This window comes from Hippocampus zosterae, chromosome 8 (genome assembly GCF_025434085.1).
Source record: "Hippocampus zosterae strain Florida chromosome 8, ASM2543408v3, whole genome shotgun sequence".
Taxonomy (NCBI): Eukaryota; Metazoa; Chordata; class Actinopteri; order Syngnathiformes; family Syngnathidae; genus Hippocampus; species Hippocampus zosterae.
Window position 1 is genome coordinate 24,122,203 of NC_067458.1, and position 18,764 is coordinate 24,140,966.

General features: G+C 46.8%; 2 protein-coding genes across 2 annotated transcripts; both read left to right on the forward strand.

The window, feature by feature from the left end:
* Nucleotides 1-2,522: 2,522 nt before the first annotated feature.
* Nucleotides 2,523-7,584, forward strand: LOC127606242 (persephin). The gene is made up of 4 exons (XM_052074350.1): nucleotides 2,523-2,665; nucleotides 4,309-4,370; nucleotides 5,332-5,509; nucleotides 6,952-7,584. The coding sequence occupies exons 1-4, from the start codon at nucleotides 2,635-2,637 to the stop codon at nucleotides 7,356-7,358; spliced, it is 678 nt and encodes a 225-aa protein (XP_051930310.1). The 5' UTR covers nucleotides 2,523-2,634; the 3' UTR covers nucleotides 7,359-7,584.
* A 3,735-nt stretch (nucleotides 7,585-11,319) lies between these two features.
* rad54l (RAD54 like) lies at nucleotides 11,320-18,314 on the forward strand. Its single transcript, XM_052074345.1, has 17 exons — nucleotides 11,320-11,577; nucleotides 11,681-11,761; nucleotides 12,213-12,329; nucleotides 12,421-12,481; nucleotides 12,744-12,879; nucleotides 12,958-13,027; nucleotides 13,105-13,393; nucleotides 13,475-13,599; nucleotides 13,670-13,820; nucleotides 14,787-14,913; nucleotides 14,995-15,069; nucleotides 15,202-15,332; nucleotides 16,003-16,113; nucleotides 16,178-16,380; nucleotides 17,467-17,646; nucleotides 17,730-17,893; nucleotides 18,022-18,314. The coding sequence occupies exons 1-17, from the start codon at nucleotides 11,575-11,577 to the stop codon at nucleotides 18,224-18,226; spliced, it is 2,229 nt and encodes a 742-aa protein (XP_051930305.1). The 5' UTR covers nucleotides 11,320-11,574; the 3' UTR covers nucleotides 18,227-18,314.
* Nucleotides 18,315-18,764: the final 450 nt, after the last annotated feature.

Sequence of the window (18,764 nt, forward strand, 5' to 3'; positions counted from 1 at the left end):
ACGTAGCAAGGTGGTGGTGGACCCCAAAAAGCAGGCAGGAGGGAGGAGAAGGGTGAACTTGACGAATTATATTTAATAAAACAGAGAAAACTGAATCCAAAACAAAGTGCTAACAACCAAAACTAATCCAAAGTATCAAAACAAAACCTCGACTGTGGCAAAAAACTAACAGGAACACAACCATGACAGAAACAAACATGACAGTTGCAAGCAAGCAAACAAAACGCAACGAACAATCATGACAGTAGCCAAGAGCAACATTGCAACAATGACCCGACACTGAACGTTTGGGCAGGAGTCCTTTTATACCCTAATTCCCTAATGACCAACAGGTGTGCAGCTGCCGGTGGAGCCCTACAGTGCCACCTGTTGGTCCCAAACCGAATCATGACACTCGATTAATCAATTCTCAAATTAGTTGGTAGCTAATTCGATCATCCATTAGTTGCTGATTCCTTCATCCCTTTTTTTTTGCAGCTCTAATCTAAAACGTTTTCCGACGCCGTCAAGACGTCAAGTGACGTTTTTGCTGCGCTCCACGTTGTCGCCCGTAGCGACTTTAGCGAGCGTGTTGCTTCAAGTTAGCCAGTCGTCAACATTCCACAGAGATCTAGCCACGATGATTAATCATAATTAATGCGGCAGGAACACGCAAACATAACTTTCTATTTTTTCCTGTTCTTCTTGTCATGTTTTTTTTTTTCTAATATGTAGAACTGCACACTCCCCGGAAACTCCTGCTCATTGTGTGTGCCCACTTTGATTCATTGAATTTACCAAGACAACAGGGGGCGCTACAACCCCAAACTATCTGTTCTTTTGAGCCCACATTTCCTCCTAACTTTATTTTGAATAAACTTTACTTTCAAGAAATTGCATCAAACGCTGGAGTGGAGCGCATCGGCTTTTCTCCTTGTTTGGTCAACTGAACGTCATTCCAATAATGTCAGTCATCCATAGATGGAGTCACAGGTGACCCACGTCAAGAATGTGTCATCGCAGAGAACAACAGACACAAAGAAAGTTCCGCAAAAAGTCCAAAGCGGCAGAACAGGTGTCCTCTATTAAAAGAAGGCCGTTGACCCGGTCGGCGTTGCGAAGACGGCGCGCACAAACACAAAGGAGGCTTTAGCTTCAGCTTTGGTGGTCTCCGCACCGAAGGAGCTCCCTTCCCTGGCCTCGGCTCTCCTTTCATCTTGCCTCCGCCACCGGGGGGTGTTTATTCATTCGGTCATCTCGGTTACACCGGATGGCCGACTACCGATACTAGATACCATATTGGGCAGATACCGGTTTTATTTGAAGGTATACTTTACTTTGGAGTCAGTCTAGCTTCCATTCAGCGGTTCCAGTTGCTCCATAATGCTGCATTCTGGCATTCCTTCACTGGCTCCCAATGTCTTTTAGAGTTCTTAATATCCTATTATTTCGTTTCAATTCTTTAAATGGTATGGCTTGAAAGCGGATCCTCTCCAGACTCTGCATTAGTTGGTCCACCTGTAGGAATGGGCATCCCGGGGTGGTCCTCAGTGGGCCGGCCGGCCGGAATGAAAATGAGGCGACCCGCTGGGGGGGTCGTGGCCTCCACACGTGTGGCGGCACACTGACAACTACTGAGTGTCGTCGCCCTCATGTTTGGAGAAGAAGCTCCATATCAGACGACCAGCGTATCTCGAATACTGTGTACCCAGAGTAGTACTAGAGTACTGTGTATCTAGAGTACTCATTCCAGTGAAGCCTTGGATACCTGGGGGCAGTATAAAACACACATACAGCTATACTGTACATACAGCTGATAGCTCCTTAGTACGTCAATAAGGTTGGTCGTTCTTTGCAGAGGATAAAAAATATATGACCCGGAATACTTTTATGTCGCCCATTACCAAATGTCCTGTGGACCAGTACCCAGTGTTTGGTGATGCCTGACCTGGAGGACTCCACAACTAATTAGGTGTCCTCCGAAGGCACTTTTTTCCGGGCCGGGGGGAAAAAAAGATTCTTTCCGTGCCCCGTCGGTCGTCACGCTCCGGCTGACTCGGCCCATACAAGGAAGCTGCCGAAGCTTTGAGGCTCTGAGCAGCAATCGGGAGACATGAAAAGATTCCGCACGACTTTGGAGTCCATCTTGATAAAAGATGAGCATGTGATATTTTTTTTTCTTCCTGACACGTAATTATATTGATGGATAACATGCCAAGCGCCTGATAAATGCGTGTACACAACACACATGTCAGACTTGACCAAAAAAAAGATCTATTTTGTTACCGTGGTGACCAAAAAAACCCCCACCTAATGTCAGAATGTTAAGACATTAAAGTCGAGTTAAAAAAAAAAAAGAAGTAGTGTGATAAGAAAAAAAAGGCATCCTCTGAATTGTAAAAAAAATGGTAAAATCCGTCCAAATTCACTTTACGAAGCACGCGTGCCAACTGGAAACGTTTGTTTTCTTCACAAACCGCACACGCGCGCACACGATGACTTGCAATGACGAGCACGAGTGTCTCCGCGCGCCCAAGGCGACTGCGAGGTGTGCGCGCACGCAGCGGCTGCGGCTGCACGTCGCGCGCAGCGAAGCCTCGCCGGAGCGCGCACGCACGCACGCACGCACGGGCGCGTGGATTCGGAGCTGCGTCCATGATCTGCGGGAGCGCGAAGGTGCGGACAGGTAAGACGCCGATCACGCCGACGCGATCAAAGACGTCAGTAACGTCATCTCAAATCTGGAACACGCGTCGGGAAAGCCGGAGAACATTCGAGAAGCATTCGAAAGTTGTCGTGACGGGGTCCTTCTGGGACCCTAAATATGCCCGTGCGTGTTTTTTTTTTAATTCTTTTTGGAGTGTCAAAGTAGAAGCGATTTTTACTAATTTCTGCCAGGCGGCTGCCATTTAATTGAGGACGAAAGACGTCCAAACTTTTTTTCTGCACGTGTATAGCTTCTAAAGTGGCCTCTCGTGGTTGAAGCGGTTGGTTCACATCATAATCAGAACGTCTAAAACGGTCCAAAATGTAATTGGCTATGTATAACTGGACATTATTTTTGTGGATTCTCAAATGATCTCAAGGATTAACGTGTGTCAGATGTCACGACTTGAGATAAATATTATGACTAGAAACAACATTCCATGCTGCACGGCATGTTTCTCGAGCCTAGAATTCAGACGATTTCAGTTTTCTCGCCCCAAAAATAAAATCCAAAAGGAAAAATAACTAATAGAATAAATAATAAAAAATTTAAATCATCGCACCATTAAAATGTATCGTACACAATAACGAGATAGAAATTGTATTTCATGTTTAAAGGCAATGTCACGTGCTTGAAAAGTTAACCAGGGGGAGACTTGGGCTTGACGTCACCTTTTTTTTTACGCTCTTACCAATTTCTTGGAATCAACGAGGAAAGAAAGAAGATTTTTGTCAGATGAAAGACTGAAGTCCCACGTATCAATTTTGCATTCGCGTCGTTTTCATATTTTGTGTCGGTGCCGAGTTAGAAGCAATCAAATACTGTCAACACCCCGACAGATGCATTGATAAACGCTCAAACCAAACCTGACAACCAATGTCCTCCCCTACAGTCGGACTCATCATCCGAATCTGGAAAATATACAATATATATAAAATACATCAAGTCAACTTTCCGTTATCCAAAATGCTTAATCGGCTCTCATTTTAGCCCATAATGTGCTACTTTCAGGACATCCCCCCCAAACTCGTATTCCAACGTGTATTTGCGCCCTCTGGTGGACAAGCAACGTCACAACGTACCCATGTGACTACAAGCCCCGATCTTGGACAACTGAACTGAAGTTCAAAACCCACAAGCAAACAAACAAGCGTAAAAAGAGGATGTTTTTGAAAAGTATAAAATGTGCTTTTCACGAAAAGTACTCGACTGGACCAAAAAAAAAGTTTCAACAAGAAATATAAGGGAAAAAATAATATTGATTAAATTTACATCTATTGCACATAAAAGTGAACTAAAGATATGAAGTTGTATTTTTGTGATGTGATTGTCATTTTGTGATTAGATTAAAGCAGAATTTTTACGAATGAAAAAAATGGTAACGTCATTTAATGAAAGAAAAGTTAAATTTTGCAAAAATAAAGTGGTAACATCACAAGAATATTTTTTTTGACAAGAAAATAAATTCATATTGAGGAAAAAAATGTCTTTACGTTATAAGAATAAAAACAGAGTAAATAAATGAATAAAATCGCCTCGTCAAAAAGTGCAAATGCAAACACTCACCATTTGTGGCGTGTCATAATTCCGAATATAATTCCGTTATAATTTTTGTCTTTCAGATGGAAAACGTCGGCGGAGACACAAGGCCTCACACAGCCGGCATCAGCCCAGAAACTGGAAGGTCAGGAATATGCGCTGGTGAAGCAGCTTGCCAAAGTACGATTAAACATGCAAAGAAAAAAAAACTTGCACAGAATCGAATCGTATTTTAAGAGCAAAATTTGGAATTTTATGAGCTAGCAAAGTGTCGATAATAAAGTCAGAACGTCACGAGACTAGTTAGAATATTGTGAATATAAATCTACATGATTAATTAAAAAAGCAGCATAAAGTTCAGTGAATCCTATCCTATCCTATTTTAATCGTCCTATCCGACGATTAAAAACAAAAATTGCAGTGTTGAGAATAGTGATAGTTTACAAAAAAAAAAAAAATTGGAATGTCACGAACGTAGTTGTAATGTTCGGCATATAAACTCACAATTTACAGGAAAAATGCTCAAGCGGCATATCGTGCGAATAACCTCATATTTTACGGCGAAAAGTTGAGAATCGCAATATTTGACGAAAAAAGTCGAAATGTCCCGAGAGTAGTCGTCACGCTGCAAGATGTGGCAAAATGATGGCCATCAACATGAATTGAAAACAGTTTTGTCGATGATTTTGCATGCAGTCGTAAAGCATGAAGCGTCGTTTCCGCGGCGATACGACCGCACGGGCGCTGGCTTCAATAGCGCTCGTAAAATATTCAGCACCGGCGGCCGCGTCTCCGGTGACAATCGAGCGGCGCGCACTTTCCGGCCTGTCTAGTGTGTCACCGTAAAAGTCACGCTCAACACAACACACGGCTGTCTTCCGACTGCAAGGAAATGAATGTCAATGTGGAGTTTGCTGGCGCCCTCTAGCGGTGGTGGCTCTACAGCGCACTCACGTGTATCTCACGCCCCTCCCCCCACCCCAAATAATCATAATAATAAATAAAATAAATCAATCAGCCAAGTGACAGCTTGCCTCTCCACAATCTCGCACGGTCTCGTTTCGCCGTTGCTACGGTTTCACGGCCGTCCATTTTGTTTGCGTCAGGTGATGCTGTGGCTGATGGCAGCGTTGCTCGCCTTGGCGGAGGACGTCTTGTCTGAGGAGGACGGTCCAGAAAACCAGCTGAAAACACACCGGCACGTCCTCGGGCGGCCCCCCTGGAGGCCTTCTGCACCGGAGAAGACCCGAGACCACGTCGCCTCGCTGTGGCCGGAAACCCTCGGTACCATTTTTTGGAGAGACTTTGCGTGCGATAGGCGTGTTCACCCAATCTGGTGGCGACGGTTGAAATCGGTATTGGGGAATTGTTTCCTAACTTTTTAGGGGGCGCTACTGAGCATAGCAGATGTGGCTGCGCCTTTCCACTGCCATTTATTCATCTCTCGTGCTAAGCTAACCACTACGATGCGCCGGTGCTAGGGAGCATCTTAATATAGTCCAGTTACAGTATATGGACCTTCTCAAGGCAAAATAAGCCGGCCTGCCCGACCGTGCAGCATCCTTCGAAAAAAAAGCCCGTCAACACAAACACTCCATCATCTGAGTAGTTAAGACAAGTATGGTGGACCCCCCACCCATGCTGAGGAGCCGTGACCACCTTGACGTGGAGCCCTGAGTCTGTGTTCTGCTGCCCCCTGGTGGCCACGCAGGCAGCGCCCCATTAGACAAAAATCAATCAACGCGATCGGCGTGCACTCAAATGATTTTAGTTGACGGTTATACAGTCGCAGCTCACCGAGCGTGACGGGGGAAACGTGAAAATATTTCTGTGCAATTATGACATTACGCGCGCGTGCCCGGCTGCGTGTCTGAACGTGGTTGCGCGATCCAGCGACTCGTTCCCCTGGGGAACATTTCGACAAATGTGTGCCTGCTGTTGATTACAGTACAAGTGGTCCTGACGTAAACACAGGGGTAGGGGGGGGGGGGAGGGGGCATGAACTGACAAGCAATGCCTTGTGGTTCTTAGGGAAAGTGAGGCAACCGCAAATTTATATACATTGACATTATAAGATAAGATAAGATATCCTTTATTCGTCCCACACTGGGGAAATTTACATATATTTATATATTTATATATATATATTATATATTTATATATGTGTGTAAAAATATATATATATATATGAATGATCTTCCAGTACAGTAGACTGCTGCATACTTGTGGTTTGGCACCCATGGATTCACTGATTCTCAGAATTTGACTTTCAATATTTTTATTAATATTTGATATATTTTTGGTTGATTATCGGTGTACAAAATTCTTGTGGTGTGTTTGAAAAAAAAAATCTATTGTTTGTATTTTTTGTATTTCATGTATAAGATTTTGGATTTTTTTTTACAATATTTTCCAATCATTTTTCATTGAATAATTTATTTTAAAAATGGGTCATTATTTTATTAACATTTGTATATTTTATTTCTTTTTCCTGTTTAATATTTTGCATGATTTAAAAAAAACAGTCAAATTTTCCAACAGTGAGTTTTAAATTATTTTTACATTTACTGTATGATACATTTGTGTTATGTTCTAGTAATTTTCCACATTTGTCTATTATTTTTGTCAAATATGTTTTCATTTAAAAGTTTGCATTATCTTCTAAAAATATGAATGACATTTTTTCCCATGTCTAATTTTTAAAAAATTCCCCCCCGATTTTTTAGAAGCTTGGACGCTACTCCAGGACGTGGACGCCGCTCAGAGCCGGTGGCGCCGCTCCCCCCGTGACGGAAATTCGCCGACATCCCGCAGGAAGCCAAAGCGGCCCAAGGGCAGCGCGTCGTGCCGCGTGGAGAAGCGTCAGACTCGCGTCCGCGAGCTGGGCCTGGGCTACGACTCGGACGAGATCGTCCTGTTCAAGTACTGCGTGGGCTCGTGCCGCCCCGCGCGTCGGAACTACGACCTGGCGCTGGGGGCCCTGGCGGCGCGGGGCGCCGTCTCGGCCCGCAAGGTCAGCGGCCGGCCGTGCTGCAGGCCCACGCGCTACGAGACCGTGTCCTTCATGGACGCTCGCGCCATGTGGCGGACCATCCGGTGGCTCTCGGCCGCCGACTGCGGCTGCGTGGGCTGAGCGATCGCCTCGGCGATGTGTCGATGTCACCGCGAGGATCCGCCGATGGCCTAAGGAATCCAAGTCGGAACCTTCGGGTGTGCGCCGCCGGCGCCGAGATTGCCCCAAGAGAGCCTTAACTTGAGATTTGGGAGTTTTTTTTTTGGAAGGATCTACATTGAGGTGTGGCTCAAAGGAAGACCCCGCTAAAGTCGTACTTTGAAGAAGTACTGGGAATTGTGCAGAGTGGAGCTCGTACCATGTCAAAGTTTCTGGCCTCAGATGACACATCATCTGCAAATACTTGACATTCTTTGTTGGGGTGTAAAATGCCCATACTTGTTCGACTTGCCGGGCGGCCCGGTAGTCCAGTGGTTAGCACGTCGGCTTCACAGTGCAGAGGTACCGGGTACGATTCCAGCTCCGGCCTCCCTGTATGGAGTTTGCATGTTCTCCCCGGGCCCGCGTGGGTTTTCTCCGGGTGCTCCGGTTTCCTCCCACATTCCAAAAACATGCATGGCAGGCTGATTGAACGCTCTAAATTGTCCCTAGGTGTGAGTGTGAGTGTGAATGGTTGTTCGTTTCTGTGAGCCCTGCGATTGGCTGGCAACCGATTCAGGGTGTCCCCCGCCTACTGCCCGAAGACAGCTGGGATAGGCTCCAGCACCCCCCCGCGACCCTAGTGAGGATCAAGCGACTCGGAAGATGAATGAATGAATGAATGTTCGACTTGCCGTCACAATTTACCCCCTCAGACCGTCAAGTGTACTCACAACCTGGGCTGCTCTTTGATCTGAAGTGGAGCATCGCTGCCATCTACTGGCGCTTGTGCGTCAGCAAAGTTGTTTCCAAGCTTGACATTCACAGTGGAGCGGAATCGGACGCTCCTGTTGAAAAACGGACATGTCATGGACCAGTATGTAACATATGTATATAACGCATATTCGTGTATAATGTATCGGAGTGTATCCGTCAATGGCAGCAAATGACTCAATGGTAGAAAACGCTTTTTGAGCAGCGTAACAAATATCAGGCGGGCAGCTTTTCCATCTGTTACCTCCGCTTCGGCTTTTCGCACTGCTGGCGTGTACCCAGCCGGCTTTGCTCTGTAAAGCTGTTCTGTATGAATGGCATCGAAACGGCGCAACAGCTGTCTGGCTCAGAACCAGTTGTTGCAAGATGCCCGTTTACCGGCCTCTGGTGGCCACAAACGGAAAAACGCGACGGCTCCGACGTGATGATTTTGTGGCACGTCGGTATGAAAGATGCCTGATTTTTTTTTCTTTTCGTTTTTATGATGTTCCATATGAACGAGATCTAAACTGAGTGGCAGTTTCGTAGCTTCGAAGTTGGCATCAGAATAAGACATTTAAAAGCAAAGTACAAAAAATAAAATAATCCCTAAAAATCACGAAAAGGGACATACAGCGCGAGAGGAAAAATACTTTAGAAGACCTTCATCATAGGTGGGGGGGAAAAAGTCTAGTTTTTAGCCCAGATTTAAAAGTTCTGTTCGCATTTATTCCATTTGTGTGCAGCACAAGAGCTTGCCCCAAGTCTGCTTACCTCAGAATCCAAGTGGCTTCATATTCAATTTACATTTCTTTCATGTATTCAGGACCTAAAACCAAAACGACGATGTTGAAGGTGGTTAGAGCACGTTCAGGACCAAAAACACTTTGCAAACTTGTCTCCTGCTTGTTTTTCCGACGGCGGTAAAATGTTGCCACCAAGGTCAAGGCAAGCATAGCGTGCCACTGACATGTCACACACACACACACACACACACTGGTGTAGCCATGTTTACACGACGACACGGTGTTGCGGGATGCCACGGACAAATATAGGCGTGAGCCAAGCGTTCTTTAAAGTGACGGCTTTTCAACACGCCGTTTAATTTTAGACGCGCTGAGACGCGACACCATTCAAAAGCATCGTCTTGGCATAACAAAGCACGCCACCGCCGTTCGCTCGACGGCACATCCGGAAATCGCACTAAAAGATTTCGGATGGACGAAAATAGGCCACAACAGGTGGAGGCCAAAATAACAGTGTAGTTCGGAACCTCGGTGTGAAGGTTGACATTTGAGCAACACTTAATCGCCAATCATAGCTTCAAGGATGCTTTTTCGGGAACGTGCACGTAACAATCAATAGTTTGTCGTCTTTTTCGGAGCCGGAAAAGTGCAGCAGGAAGTGTGTGAACGGTCTGAATGCTTATGTTCTAAAACCATCCGTGCCTTCGTTGTATGCAAATCATCTTTTCTTTTATGTAAAAGTACACAACAACGGCGTGAATACTTTTTAAGAAACACAAAAATGTGATGGAAAAAAAAGCAATGTTCGAACATGATGTAAAAGAGAATCAATTTTCTTTTTTTATGAAAAGTTAAATATGAATAGTTTTTTTAAAAACTGCAGATTTAAAAAAAAGTCACTGACAGAACCTCGTTTTTTCAAGTCAAGTCACAACTTTTCATACTGTATCGTATTTCGTACTGTATCATTATGAGAAAAAGCCTCAGGAAAATTGTTTGATCGTGTTTCACGTTGTTTGAAGTCATTCTCACTCAACACGAGTGTAATCCCATTTAAATCCCTCGAAATGGAGCTAGCATATTCTTGAAGGCCCCATGACTGAGTTTTTGGTCAGGGGTCTGTCAAATGTAGAGTTTGACTACTGCATGAAAATGAAATGTATTGGACAAAATCGTCTCGATGCTAAGCTAGCCTTAACACTTTCATAATGTCTTGAAAACGGTCGAGAAAGCTGCTGTTCTATGCTATGCTATGCTATGCTATGTATCACCTCGACTTTTACTGCACATAAAACATATTTATTCTATAAATTATTTTATTTATTCGTCAGTTGCACTCAACATGACGACGGGATATTTATGAGACATGTAAAGAGTATTTAGCACCCCCCAAACACACAAGCACACACACACGCAGACATTTTTAAAAATACATTGGTCGTTCAGAAATAAATCACAAAGTTTGTTTTTCCTCTGAAGCTTGTTGGAGTGTGAGAAGTCGTCTTCACCAATCTGGATCGTGTGTCGACGTGTTGTAGTTTATTGACTGTCAGTGAGACGTCAGCGCAATAACACACTAAGGGAATAATAAAAGCAACCCATAAATCGATGTAATTGTTGTTTTTGTCTATTCATTCGTCTGAGTAACGATTTTATTGCACAGGAAATTGTTTTTGAGATGGAGGCTTACTATCATAAAATGTAATGCAATGTAATCACTATTTTTGTAACTTTTGTACACAGTAAAGTATTTTAAAAGTGTTCTGGTGAGAGTGTTTTTATTTCTTGTTGGGGTCTGCTATTTCCGTTTTATCAGAAATATGTTTGTTAAATGGGAAACGGTGCTGATTTTCATTTTGATGTCATTACCTGTGTTGTTTTACTTTGGATCAGGGGCACACTAACGTCACCAGTAGAAAGAGTAATTCTCACTTTTAATGTTGGTGAACCATGCGCTAGATTTTTCTCCGTTTGGTATTATTCGCTGGATATTTCTTAGTAAAAGATCCAAATGACTGAAAGTTTGTGTAAAGTTAAATAATGGACAACACTGACATCTAGTGGATAAAATAAAAAACGCCTGCAGAGGTTTGTGTTGATAAATGAAAATGTAAATAAAATATAGATTTGATAATAGCCACTAATTTACCACGGAGGTGGAAGAATGAAGAAATTCGCCACGTATTTTATTGTCTGTTCCTATTTACTCGTTCAGTCATTATATCAGACCAAGGACGGATGTGCCATTTTGATTTTGGCAAGGGGGTGTTACCAGAAGGAACCATTAACCACAAAGTGATTAAAAGGATTCGCTTGTGGCGAAGCTATATTAAGACAGCTTCTTTGGCTGCATTAAAACTATAACAACGCCAATAATTGAGAAAATGACTGAGTGGTAGGTTTTTTTAATTATATATTAACAAATTTGGCAAGAATGTTTCCGCCTTCGCACTTGCCGTAGTTGTTTAGCGCGCGGTTTGAGAGACAGCGCCGTATTCAGGGGCTGTCGTCTGTTTCGGCAGTTACCCGCTAATGTCGGTAAAGTGTGAAATTATTTCAAAAGTCAAGTCACGCGTCGGTTTGGGGGGTGGGAGGGGGTCAAAGAGTCTCATCGGAGACCCGTCCATGCGCTGGCAAGGATGCTAGCGGACTAATTTAGAGCCGAAAGGACGGGCGACAACGACACAACAAGAGCGAACATGGTAAACTGCAAAACAAAGACTATGAATGAGAGTACCTTTAACGTCTCCACTCTGCAGTAAGTTGACATGTTAAGTTTTGCATCTTTGTCTCGTCGCCACTCAGAGAAGAAGTTTGGCTCCCAGTCAGGTCGCTAAACGGAAGCAAGTCGACGATGAGGAGGACGAAGAGTGGACGTGTGCGGCGGTCAGTGAGCTTGTTGTCGCCAGTAATGGCAACGTTGCAAGACTGCCACACTTTCGTTCCTTTTTTGGTGATTAACTGATGAATCACAATCGCATTGAAATGAACGGAGTTAAAAAATATATATATATCCCTTTATTGAAAAACGGGACATAATTTCAAGCAAATTTTGATTTTTTTTTTCAAAAAATTATGAAAAAACACAGAGTTGCCACAAGATGGCGGCAAAGCACTGCTGTTCCCTAAACGAAGCGCCTCAATTTACTTCAACCTCGTTCCAAGCAGTCAAGCATTTTTTTCCCCCCATTCAAAGCATACAGCAAACTTAACTCGCCGTCTTCTCACATTTTCTGCAAGGGTGCCTTGTTGCTGACATGATATGCGTGTTGCTTAAAGGCGTGTCTGCGCTGAGTGAAAGTTGCGATTGACCGGTGTGATGTGTTGCTGTCCATAGGGGAGAAAAAGAAGTAAAGTGGCCGAAGCGCAGATACGACCGAGTCCCATGTCGACATTCCGGAGGCCGCTGACGCAGCTCAACGCTCGTCCCGTCAGCCCCGACGGTAGCAAACATGTGAGCACGCGTGAAGGCGTCGCATTTATTGAAGCAGAGGCTTGGAGTCTTAACTGTCGCGGCACCTAATGGAAATCTTCTAAACCCGCAGGAGGAATTTATTCGTCGGATCCTCTCCAAGCCCTTTAAAGTTCCCATCCCGAATTACACGGGTGAGTTTTGAGGCTGCATGTGACTTCAAAGCTTTTGCAACCAAGTCATAAAAACTTTGATTTCTAATTGTTTATTTGTAACGTGACTTTTGACCCCTTAAAAAATGTGAGAAAGTTACATAAAGTGTTGTAATTGCCACAACGCTCATCAAATTAAAATGGAACAACCCTCAAATTCAAGTTTTAATTGAATCGCGGCGACGTTTAGAGTCAAATCGATGACAATTGTGTCCACGCCCCCCCCCCCCCCCCCCCCCCACAGGGCCGCTGGGCATCCGAACGCTGGGCCTGAAGCGAGCCGGAGTGAGGCGAGCCCTTCACGACCCGTTTGCCGCCGACGCACTGGTTCTGTTTGAGCCCGCGACGCTTAGCGCCCACGAGCAGCTCAAAACGGACAAGTAGGAGCGCTGATGTTGTTTTTTTTTTCTCCCTTTTGTTATCTTTTTGACCCTTTGTTGTCGTTTTGTCTTGCGCAGGGACAAAATTCCCGTCCACGTGGTGGTGGATCCCGTCTTGGGGAAGGTGCTCAGACCTCACCAGAGAGAGGTAAAAACCCCCTCAGGTTTGCAGGAAATATACGCGCGTGATGCCCGTGCCAACTCGCGTCACCCTCGGGATTCCAGGGCGTCAAGTTCCTGTGGGACTGCGTGACGGGGCGACGCATCCCGGGCTCCTTCGGCTGCATCATGGCCGACGAGATGGGCCTGGGCAAGACCTTGCAGTGCATCGCGCTGGTGTGGACGCTGCTGCGCCAGAGCGCCGACGCCAAGCCCGAGATCGACAAAGCCATCGTGGTGTCGCCCTCCAGTCTGGTGCGCAACTGGTACAACGAGGTGGCCAAGTGGCTGGGAGCGCGAGTCACCCCCGTGGCCATCGACGGAGGCTCCAAGAGCGACATCGACCGGCGGCTCGGTAAAATTGCTTGCCGGCCAGATTCAGAACGGCGCGTACGTCGAGTGTGACGCCACCGCGCTGCCGTTTTCTTTCCCTTAGTCAACTTCATCTCCCAGCGCGGGCCGCGGGCGGCGACGCCCATCCTCATCATCTCCTACGAGACGTTCCGGCTGCACGCCGAGGTTCTGCACAAGGGCCAAGTGGGACTCATCATCTGCGACGAGGTAGTCGGACGCCGCGTGCGCGTGACTCGCGACGCTGCCACGACACGCACCGTTTCGCTCGCCCCCGCAGGGCCATCGGCTCAAGAACTCCGACAACCAGACGTACCAGGCTCTGAACGCCATGCGCGCCCAGAGGAGGGTGCTGATATCGGGCACGCCCATCCAGAACGACCTGCTGGAGTACTTCAGCCTGGTGCACTTTGTCAACGCCGGCATCCTGGGTAATGTCTTGGCAACGTTGCCGCTGGGGGGGGGGGCTCCATCTTGGAGTGTAGAAATATCGTCGTAGATTAATTTGATCATCGATTCACTGTTGCGGCACCACGATGGACGGAAATCACGAACACGAGCGCGAATTTGAACGGCCCCTAAAATGGCCGCTTCAAACCAAAACGTCAGACTGTGTGTGTCTTTTCGAGCATGACGGTTTTTTTGTGGGTCCACTCATGTTAGACGCGGTTATCGGATTTCAAGTTGGTGACATTGGACCACAATGGACGAAATCACGAAGACGAGCGCGAATTTGAACGGCCCCTAAAATGGCCGCTTCAAACCAAAATATCAGACTGTGTGTGTCTTTTCGAGCATTAATTTTTTTTTGTGGGTCCACTCATGTTAGACGCGGTTATCGGATTTCAACATTGGCTTCGGGGGCGGAATTCTCAGTGGGCGGGTGGAGGGGTGAGCTGAGTTGTTTAGAAGAGATTTTGTGTTTTTTGGCGAGTCACCAAATTTTGATTCCAGGCTCCACCAAAAAGCGATGAGGAAATCTCCAAATTGCTAGCAAAATGGCAGAATCTCAAGGACAAGGTCGTCTTTTAAGACAACCCGAAATTTATTTATAAAACAAAATGGTGGATTTCCTGTTTGATTTTGAGCATGGCTTCTTGAGACTTTTTTGTAGGTCCACTCATGACAAGAATTTTACGTCAAAATGGCTTCAGTGTCTGAATTTAAATGTTTGTGGTTTTTTTTTTGTTTCCTTGAAGCATTTTCGCTTTTTTTGTTTGTTTTTTTGTCATTTGCAAGCTGCTATTGTCTCGGGTGACGTCACCGTTTTGCGCAATTTTTGGAGGCATATTATTCCTGGAAATGCAAGTTCATTTTTTTTTTTTTTTTTGCCGTGCGCCACCCAAATCGGCTTCTAAAACGCATTGACTCGGGCGCTTTCGTTGCCGCAACGTCAGGGACGGCTCAGGAGTTCAAGAAGCGATTCGAGCTGCCCATCCTGAAGGGTCGCGACGCCGACGCCAGCGATGACGAGCGACAGGCGGGAGAGGACAAACTCAAGGAGCTCATCGGCATCGTCAACAGGTCTTTTTTTGGGGGGGGGGGTGGGGGGGGCTTCTGGGACTTGGGGTGAAAGTGGACTCGACGACTCCTGTGTGTCTTCAGGTGTTTAATCAGGCGAACATCCGATATCCTGTCCAAGTATCTGCCTGTGAAGATCGAGCAGGTGGTCTGCTGCAAGTAGGTGCAAATCGCTCCGAGCGACGCTAATTTTATGACTTTCCACGGACTTGCCTGGCTACAACTCGGCAAAGTTTTAACCGCACGTGAGCTCAACCCGCTAACGGCGCGAGCGCCTCGTCTCCCCGGCAGGCTGACGCCGCTGCAGACGGCGCTCTACAAGCGCTTCCTGACGCAGGCCAAGCCGGTGGAAGCGCTGCAGGCGGGCAACATCAGCGTCTCCTCCCTGTCGTCCATCACTTCGCTCAAGAAGCTGTGCAATCGTGAGATTTTTGTGGGCACTCGCCTCCCTGTCGTTTGGCATTTTTAATTTAATTTAATTTTTTTTTTTTTTTTTGCTTGTGAGCCAGGGCGGCCCGGTAGTCCAGTGGTTAGCACGTCGGCTTCACAGTGCAGAGGTACCGGGTTCGATTCCAGCTCCGGCCTCCCTGTGTGGAGTTTGCATGTTCTCCCCGGGCCTGCGTGGGTTTTCTCCGGGTGCTCCGGTTTCCTCCCACATTCCAAAAACATGCGTGGCAGGCTGATTGAACGCTCTAAATTGTCCCTAGGTGTGAGTGTGAGTGCGAATGGTTGTTCGTCTCTGTGTGCCCTGCGATTGGCTGGCAACCGGTTCAGGGTTTCCCCCGCCTACTGCCCAGAGACGGCTGGGATGGGCCCCGCGACCCTAGTGAGGATCAAGCGGTACGGAAGATGAATGAATGAATGCTTGTGAGCCAAAAATTGAGATGGGAGCAATGCCCGTTGAAATGAAGCAAAAAAAAACATGGCCGACATTGTTCAATTTTTTTTGTGTTTCATCACTTTTGTCGCACAAGTGCAGTTTTTTATTTTATTATTTTTTTACAATAATTTCAAGGCAGGACTCTGGTATGAGACATTGAGATGTGGCTTTCCCCCACCCCCCATAACATGTCGGCACTCGTGTCACGTCAGACCCAGCGCTCATCCATGAGAAATGCATGCAAGGCGAGGAAGGTTTCCAAGGCGCTTTGGATCTGTTCCCCAAAGGCTACTCCGTGAAAAACGTGGAGCCGCAACTGTCGGGTAAGAAGACGCCGGGGGAGTGAGCGTCATCACGGGTGATGCGATGCGTCTCCTTTCACTCCAGGCAAAATGTTGGTCCTGGATTTGATCTTGGCCATGACGAGGTCCAGCACCAGCGACAAGGTGGTGCTGGTCTCCAACTACACGCAAACGTTGGACATCTTTGAGAAGCTGTGCCACTGCAGGAGGTATCCTTACGTCCGGCTGGACGGCACCATGTCCATCAAGAAGAGGGCCAAGATTGTGGAGAGATTCAACAGTCCGGAGGTATGTCGTCAAAATTGCATGCATCGAGAATATGGACGCCATCATGAATCCGATGCTCCATCACTGTATTCACGAGTTGGATTTTCAAATCAACCGTGTTTTTGTGGGGGTGGCCCGGTAGTCCAGTGGTTAGCACGTCGGCTTCACAGTGCAGAGGTACCGGGTTCGATTCCAGCTCCGGCCTTCCCGTGTGGAGTTTGCATGTTCTCCCCGGGCCTGCGTGGGTTTTCTCCGGGTGCTCCGGTTTCTGATGTCCAACTGACAACGAAGATACTGCCGACCTTCCTCCGTCGTGACAGTGGCACAATATTATGTTGGACACACTAAATATGAAGAGTGAAAACAAAAAGGTTTTCAAGGCTTGCCTAGTTTTTGCAGAATATTCTAGGTGACAAATCCTCTTCGATCCTGTTTTCTATGCCGACAGAAGGTGACAGCTGTAATTTGACTTTATAATGTACATCTTGGGGCAAGGTTATATTTATGTATATTATCCAACGAAGGCGACCCGGTAGTCCAGTGGGTAGCACGTCGGCTTCACAGTGCAGAGGTACCGGGTTCGATTCCACCTCCGGCCTCCTTGTGTGGAGTTTGCATGTTCTCCCGGGCCTGTGTGGGTTTTCTCCGGGTGCTCCGGTTTCCTCCCACATTCCAAAAAACATGCATGGCAGGCTGATTGAACACTCTAAATTGTCCCTAGGTGTGAGTGTGAGTGTGAATGGTTGTTCGTCTCTGTGTGCCCTGCGATTGGCTGGCAACTGATTCAGGGCGTCCCCCGCCTACTGCCTGAAGACAGCTGGGATAGGCCCCAGCAACCCCCGCGACCCTAGTGAGGATCAAGCGGCTCGGAAGATGGATGGATGGTACGAACAATCTGTATTTATCGTTGGATAATATACATAAATATAACCTTGCCCCAAGATGTACATTATAAAGTCAAATTACAGCTGTCACCTTCTGTCGGCATAGAAAACAGGATCGAAGAGGATTTGTCACCTACAATATTCTGCAAAAACTAGCCCAGCTTTGAAAAACTTTTTGTTTTCACTCTTCATATTTAGTGTCCAACATAATATTGTGCTTCAGAACCCCGAGTTCATCTTCATGTTGAGCAGCAAGGCGGGCGGCTGCGGCCTGAACCTGATCGGCGCCAACCGCCTGGTGATGTTCGACCCCGACTGGAACCCGGCCAACGACGAGCAGGCCATGGCGCGGGTGTGGCGCGATGGCCAGAAGAAGACGTGTTACATCTACAGGCTGCTGTCGGTGAGTTGGCGTCTCATGATTCGCTAGTTTTTTGTTTTTTGTTTTTTGTTTTTTTGTAAGTGATCCCTTCCGTGTGCACGCAGACGGGCACCATTGAGGAGAAAATCCTGCAGAGGCAGGCGCACAAGAAGGCGCTGAGCAGCTGCGTGGTGGACGAGGAGCAGGACGTGGAGCGACACTTCTCGCTCGGGGAGCTCCGCGAGCTCTTTGCGCTCAACGGCGAGACGGCCAGCGACACGCACGACAAGTAAGAAATTTGATTTTCTGCTTCCTACGCAAGCGTGCGAGGATTTATATTTTCGAGCTTTGGAGGCGAAGCTACCTAACACCACAATCGGAGCAGCCACACATGCGTGACTTGAAGTGACCCCGCAGGTTCCGCTGCCGGCGCTGCGTCAACGGCATCCAAGCGCGCCCGCCGCCACCCGAGTCGGACTGCACCAGCGACCTGTCCCAATGGCACCACTGCTGGGACAAGAAGGGCCTGAGGGACCAAGTGCTAAAGGCCTGCTGGGACGCCGCTACCGTCTCCTTTGTCTTCCACCAGCGCTCCCACGAGGACCAGAGGGGCATCGTTTGACACATATTTATTTCTGCTTGTCACTTTTTTGTTTGTTTGTTTTAATCCAAAAAATAAAGTCCATTTTTTGTTCCCACATACATTTAAATGGCAGTGATTCTATGAATTGAAACTATCGTACTTCATCGGACTCATTTTGGCTCCTTCCTCTCTTCCCTGCTTGTATACGTTCATTTGTGTTTGTTCTTTTCGCGATAGGAAAAAAAATTGCAAAAATAAACCATTCATGGCAATTAGAAAGAGCCAAAATCTCAAGCCGGTTCGGTGTCATTGTGCGTGCATGCTGATTGGCCTCTTAGCCGGTCTTAGCCACGCCCACAAGGACGCCTTTCATGGTAAAAAGTATGTAAATTGGTGTGTTGTCTGATTCCACATGGCCCTCGCGTGGACCAGAAATTGTCGGTCTGTCTGTCTGTCTTTTCTAGGGTGCCCCAGAGCATTCTGGGATTGTCGCGGTACTACGGAGCATCGTAACGTTCGGATGCACCGTACCTGGCATTCCAACTGAACGCCTCACCGCCAGTGCGCACTCTCTCGA

Coding starts and splice junctions, on each gene's coding strand:
- rad54l (XM_052074345.1), top strand. Junction 11,762..12,212: donor AAGAGTGGACGTGTGCGGCG/GTCAGTGAGCTT, acceptor TGCTGTCCATAG/GGGAGAAAAAGAAGTAAAGT. Junction 17,647..17,729: donor ACATCTACAGGCTGCTGTCG/GTGAGTTGGCGT, acceptor GTGTGCACGCAG/ACGGGCACCATTGAGGAGAA.
- LOC127606242 (XM_052074350.1), top strand. CDS start 2,635: ATGATCTGCGGGAGCGCGAAGGTGCGGACAG. Junction 2,666..4,308: donor GAGCGCGAAGGTGCGGACAG/GTAAGACGCCGA, acceptor TTTGTCTTTCAG/ATGGAAAACGTCGGCGGAGA. Junction 5,510..6,951: donor GCTGTGGCCGGAAACCCTCG/GTACCATTTTTT, acceptor CCGATTTTTTAG/AAGCTTGGACGCTACTCCAG.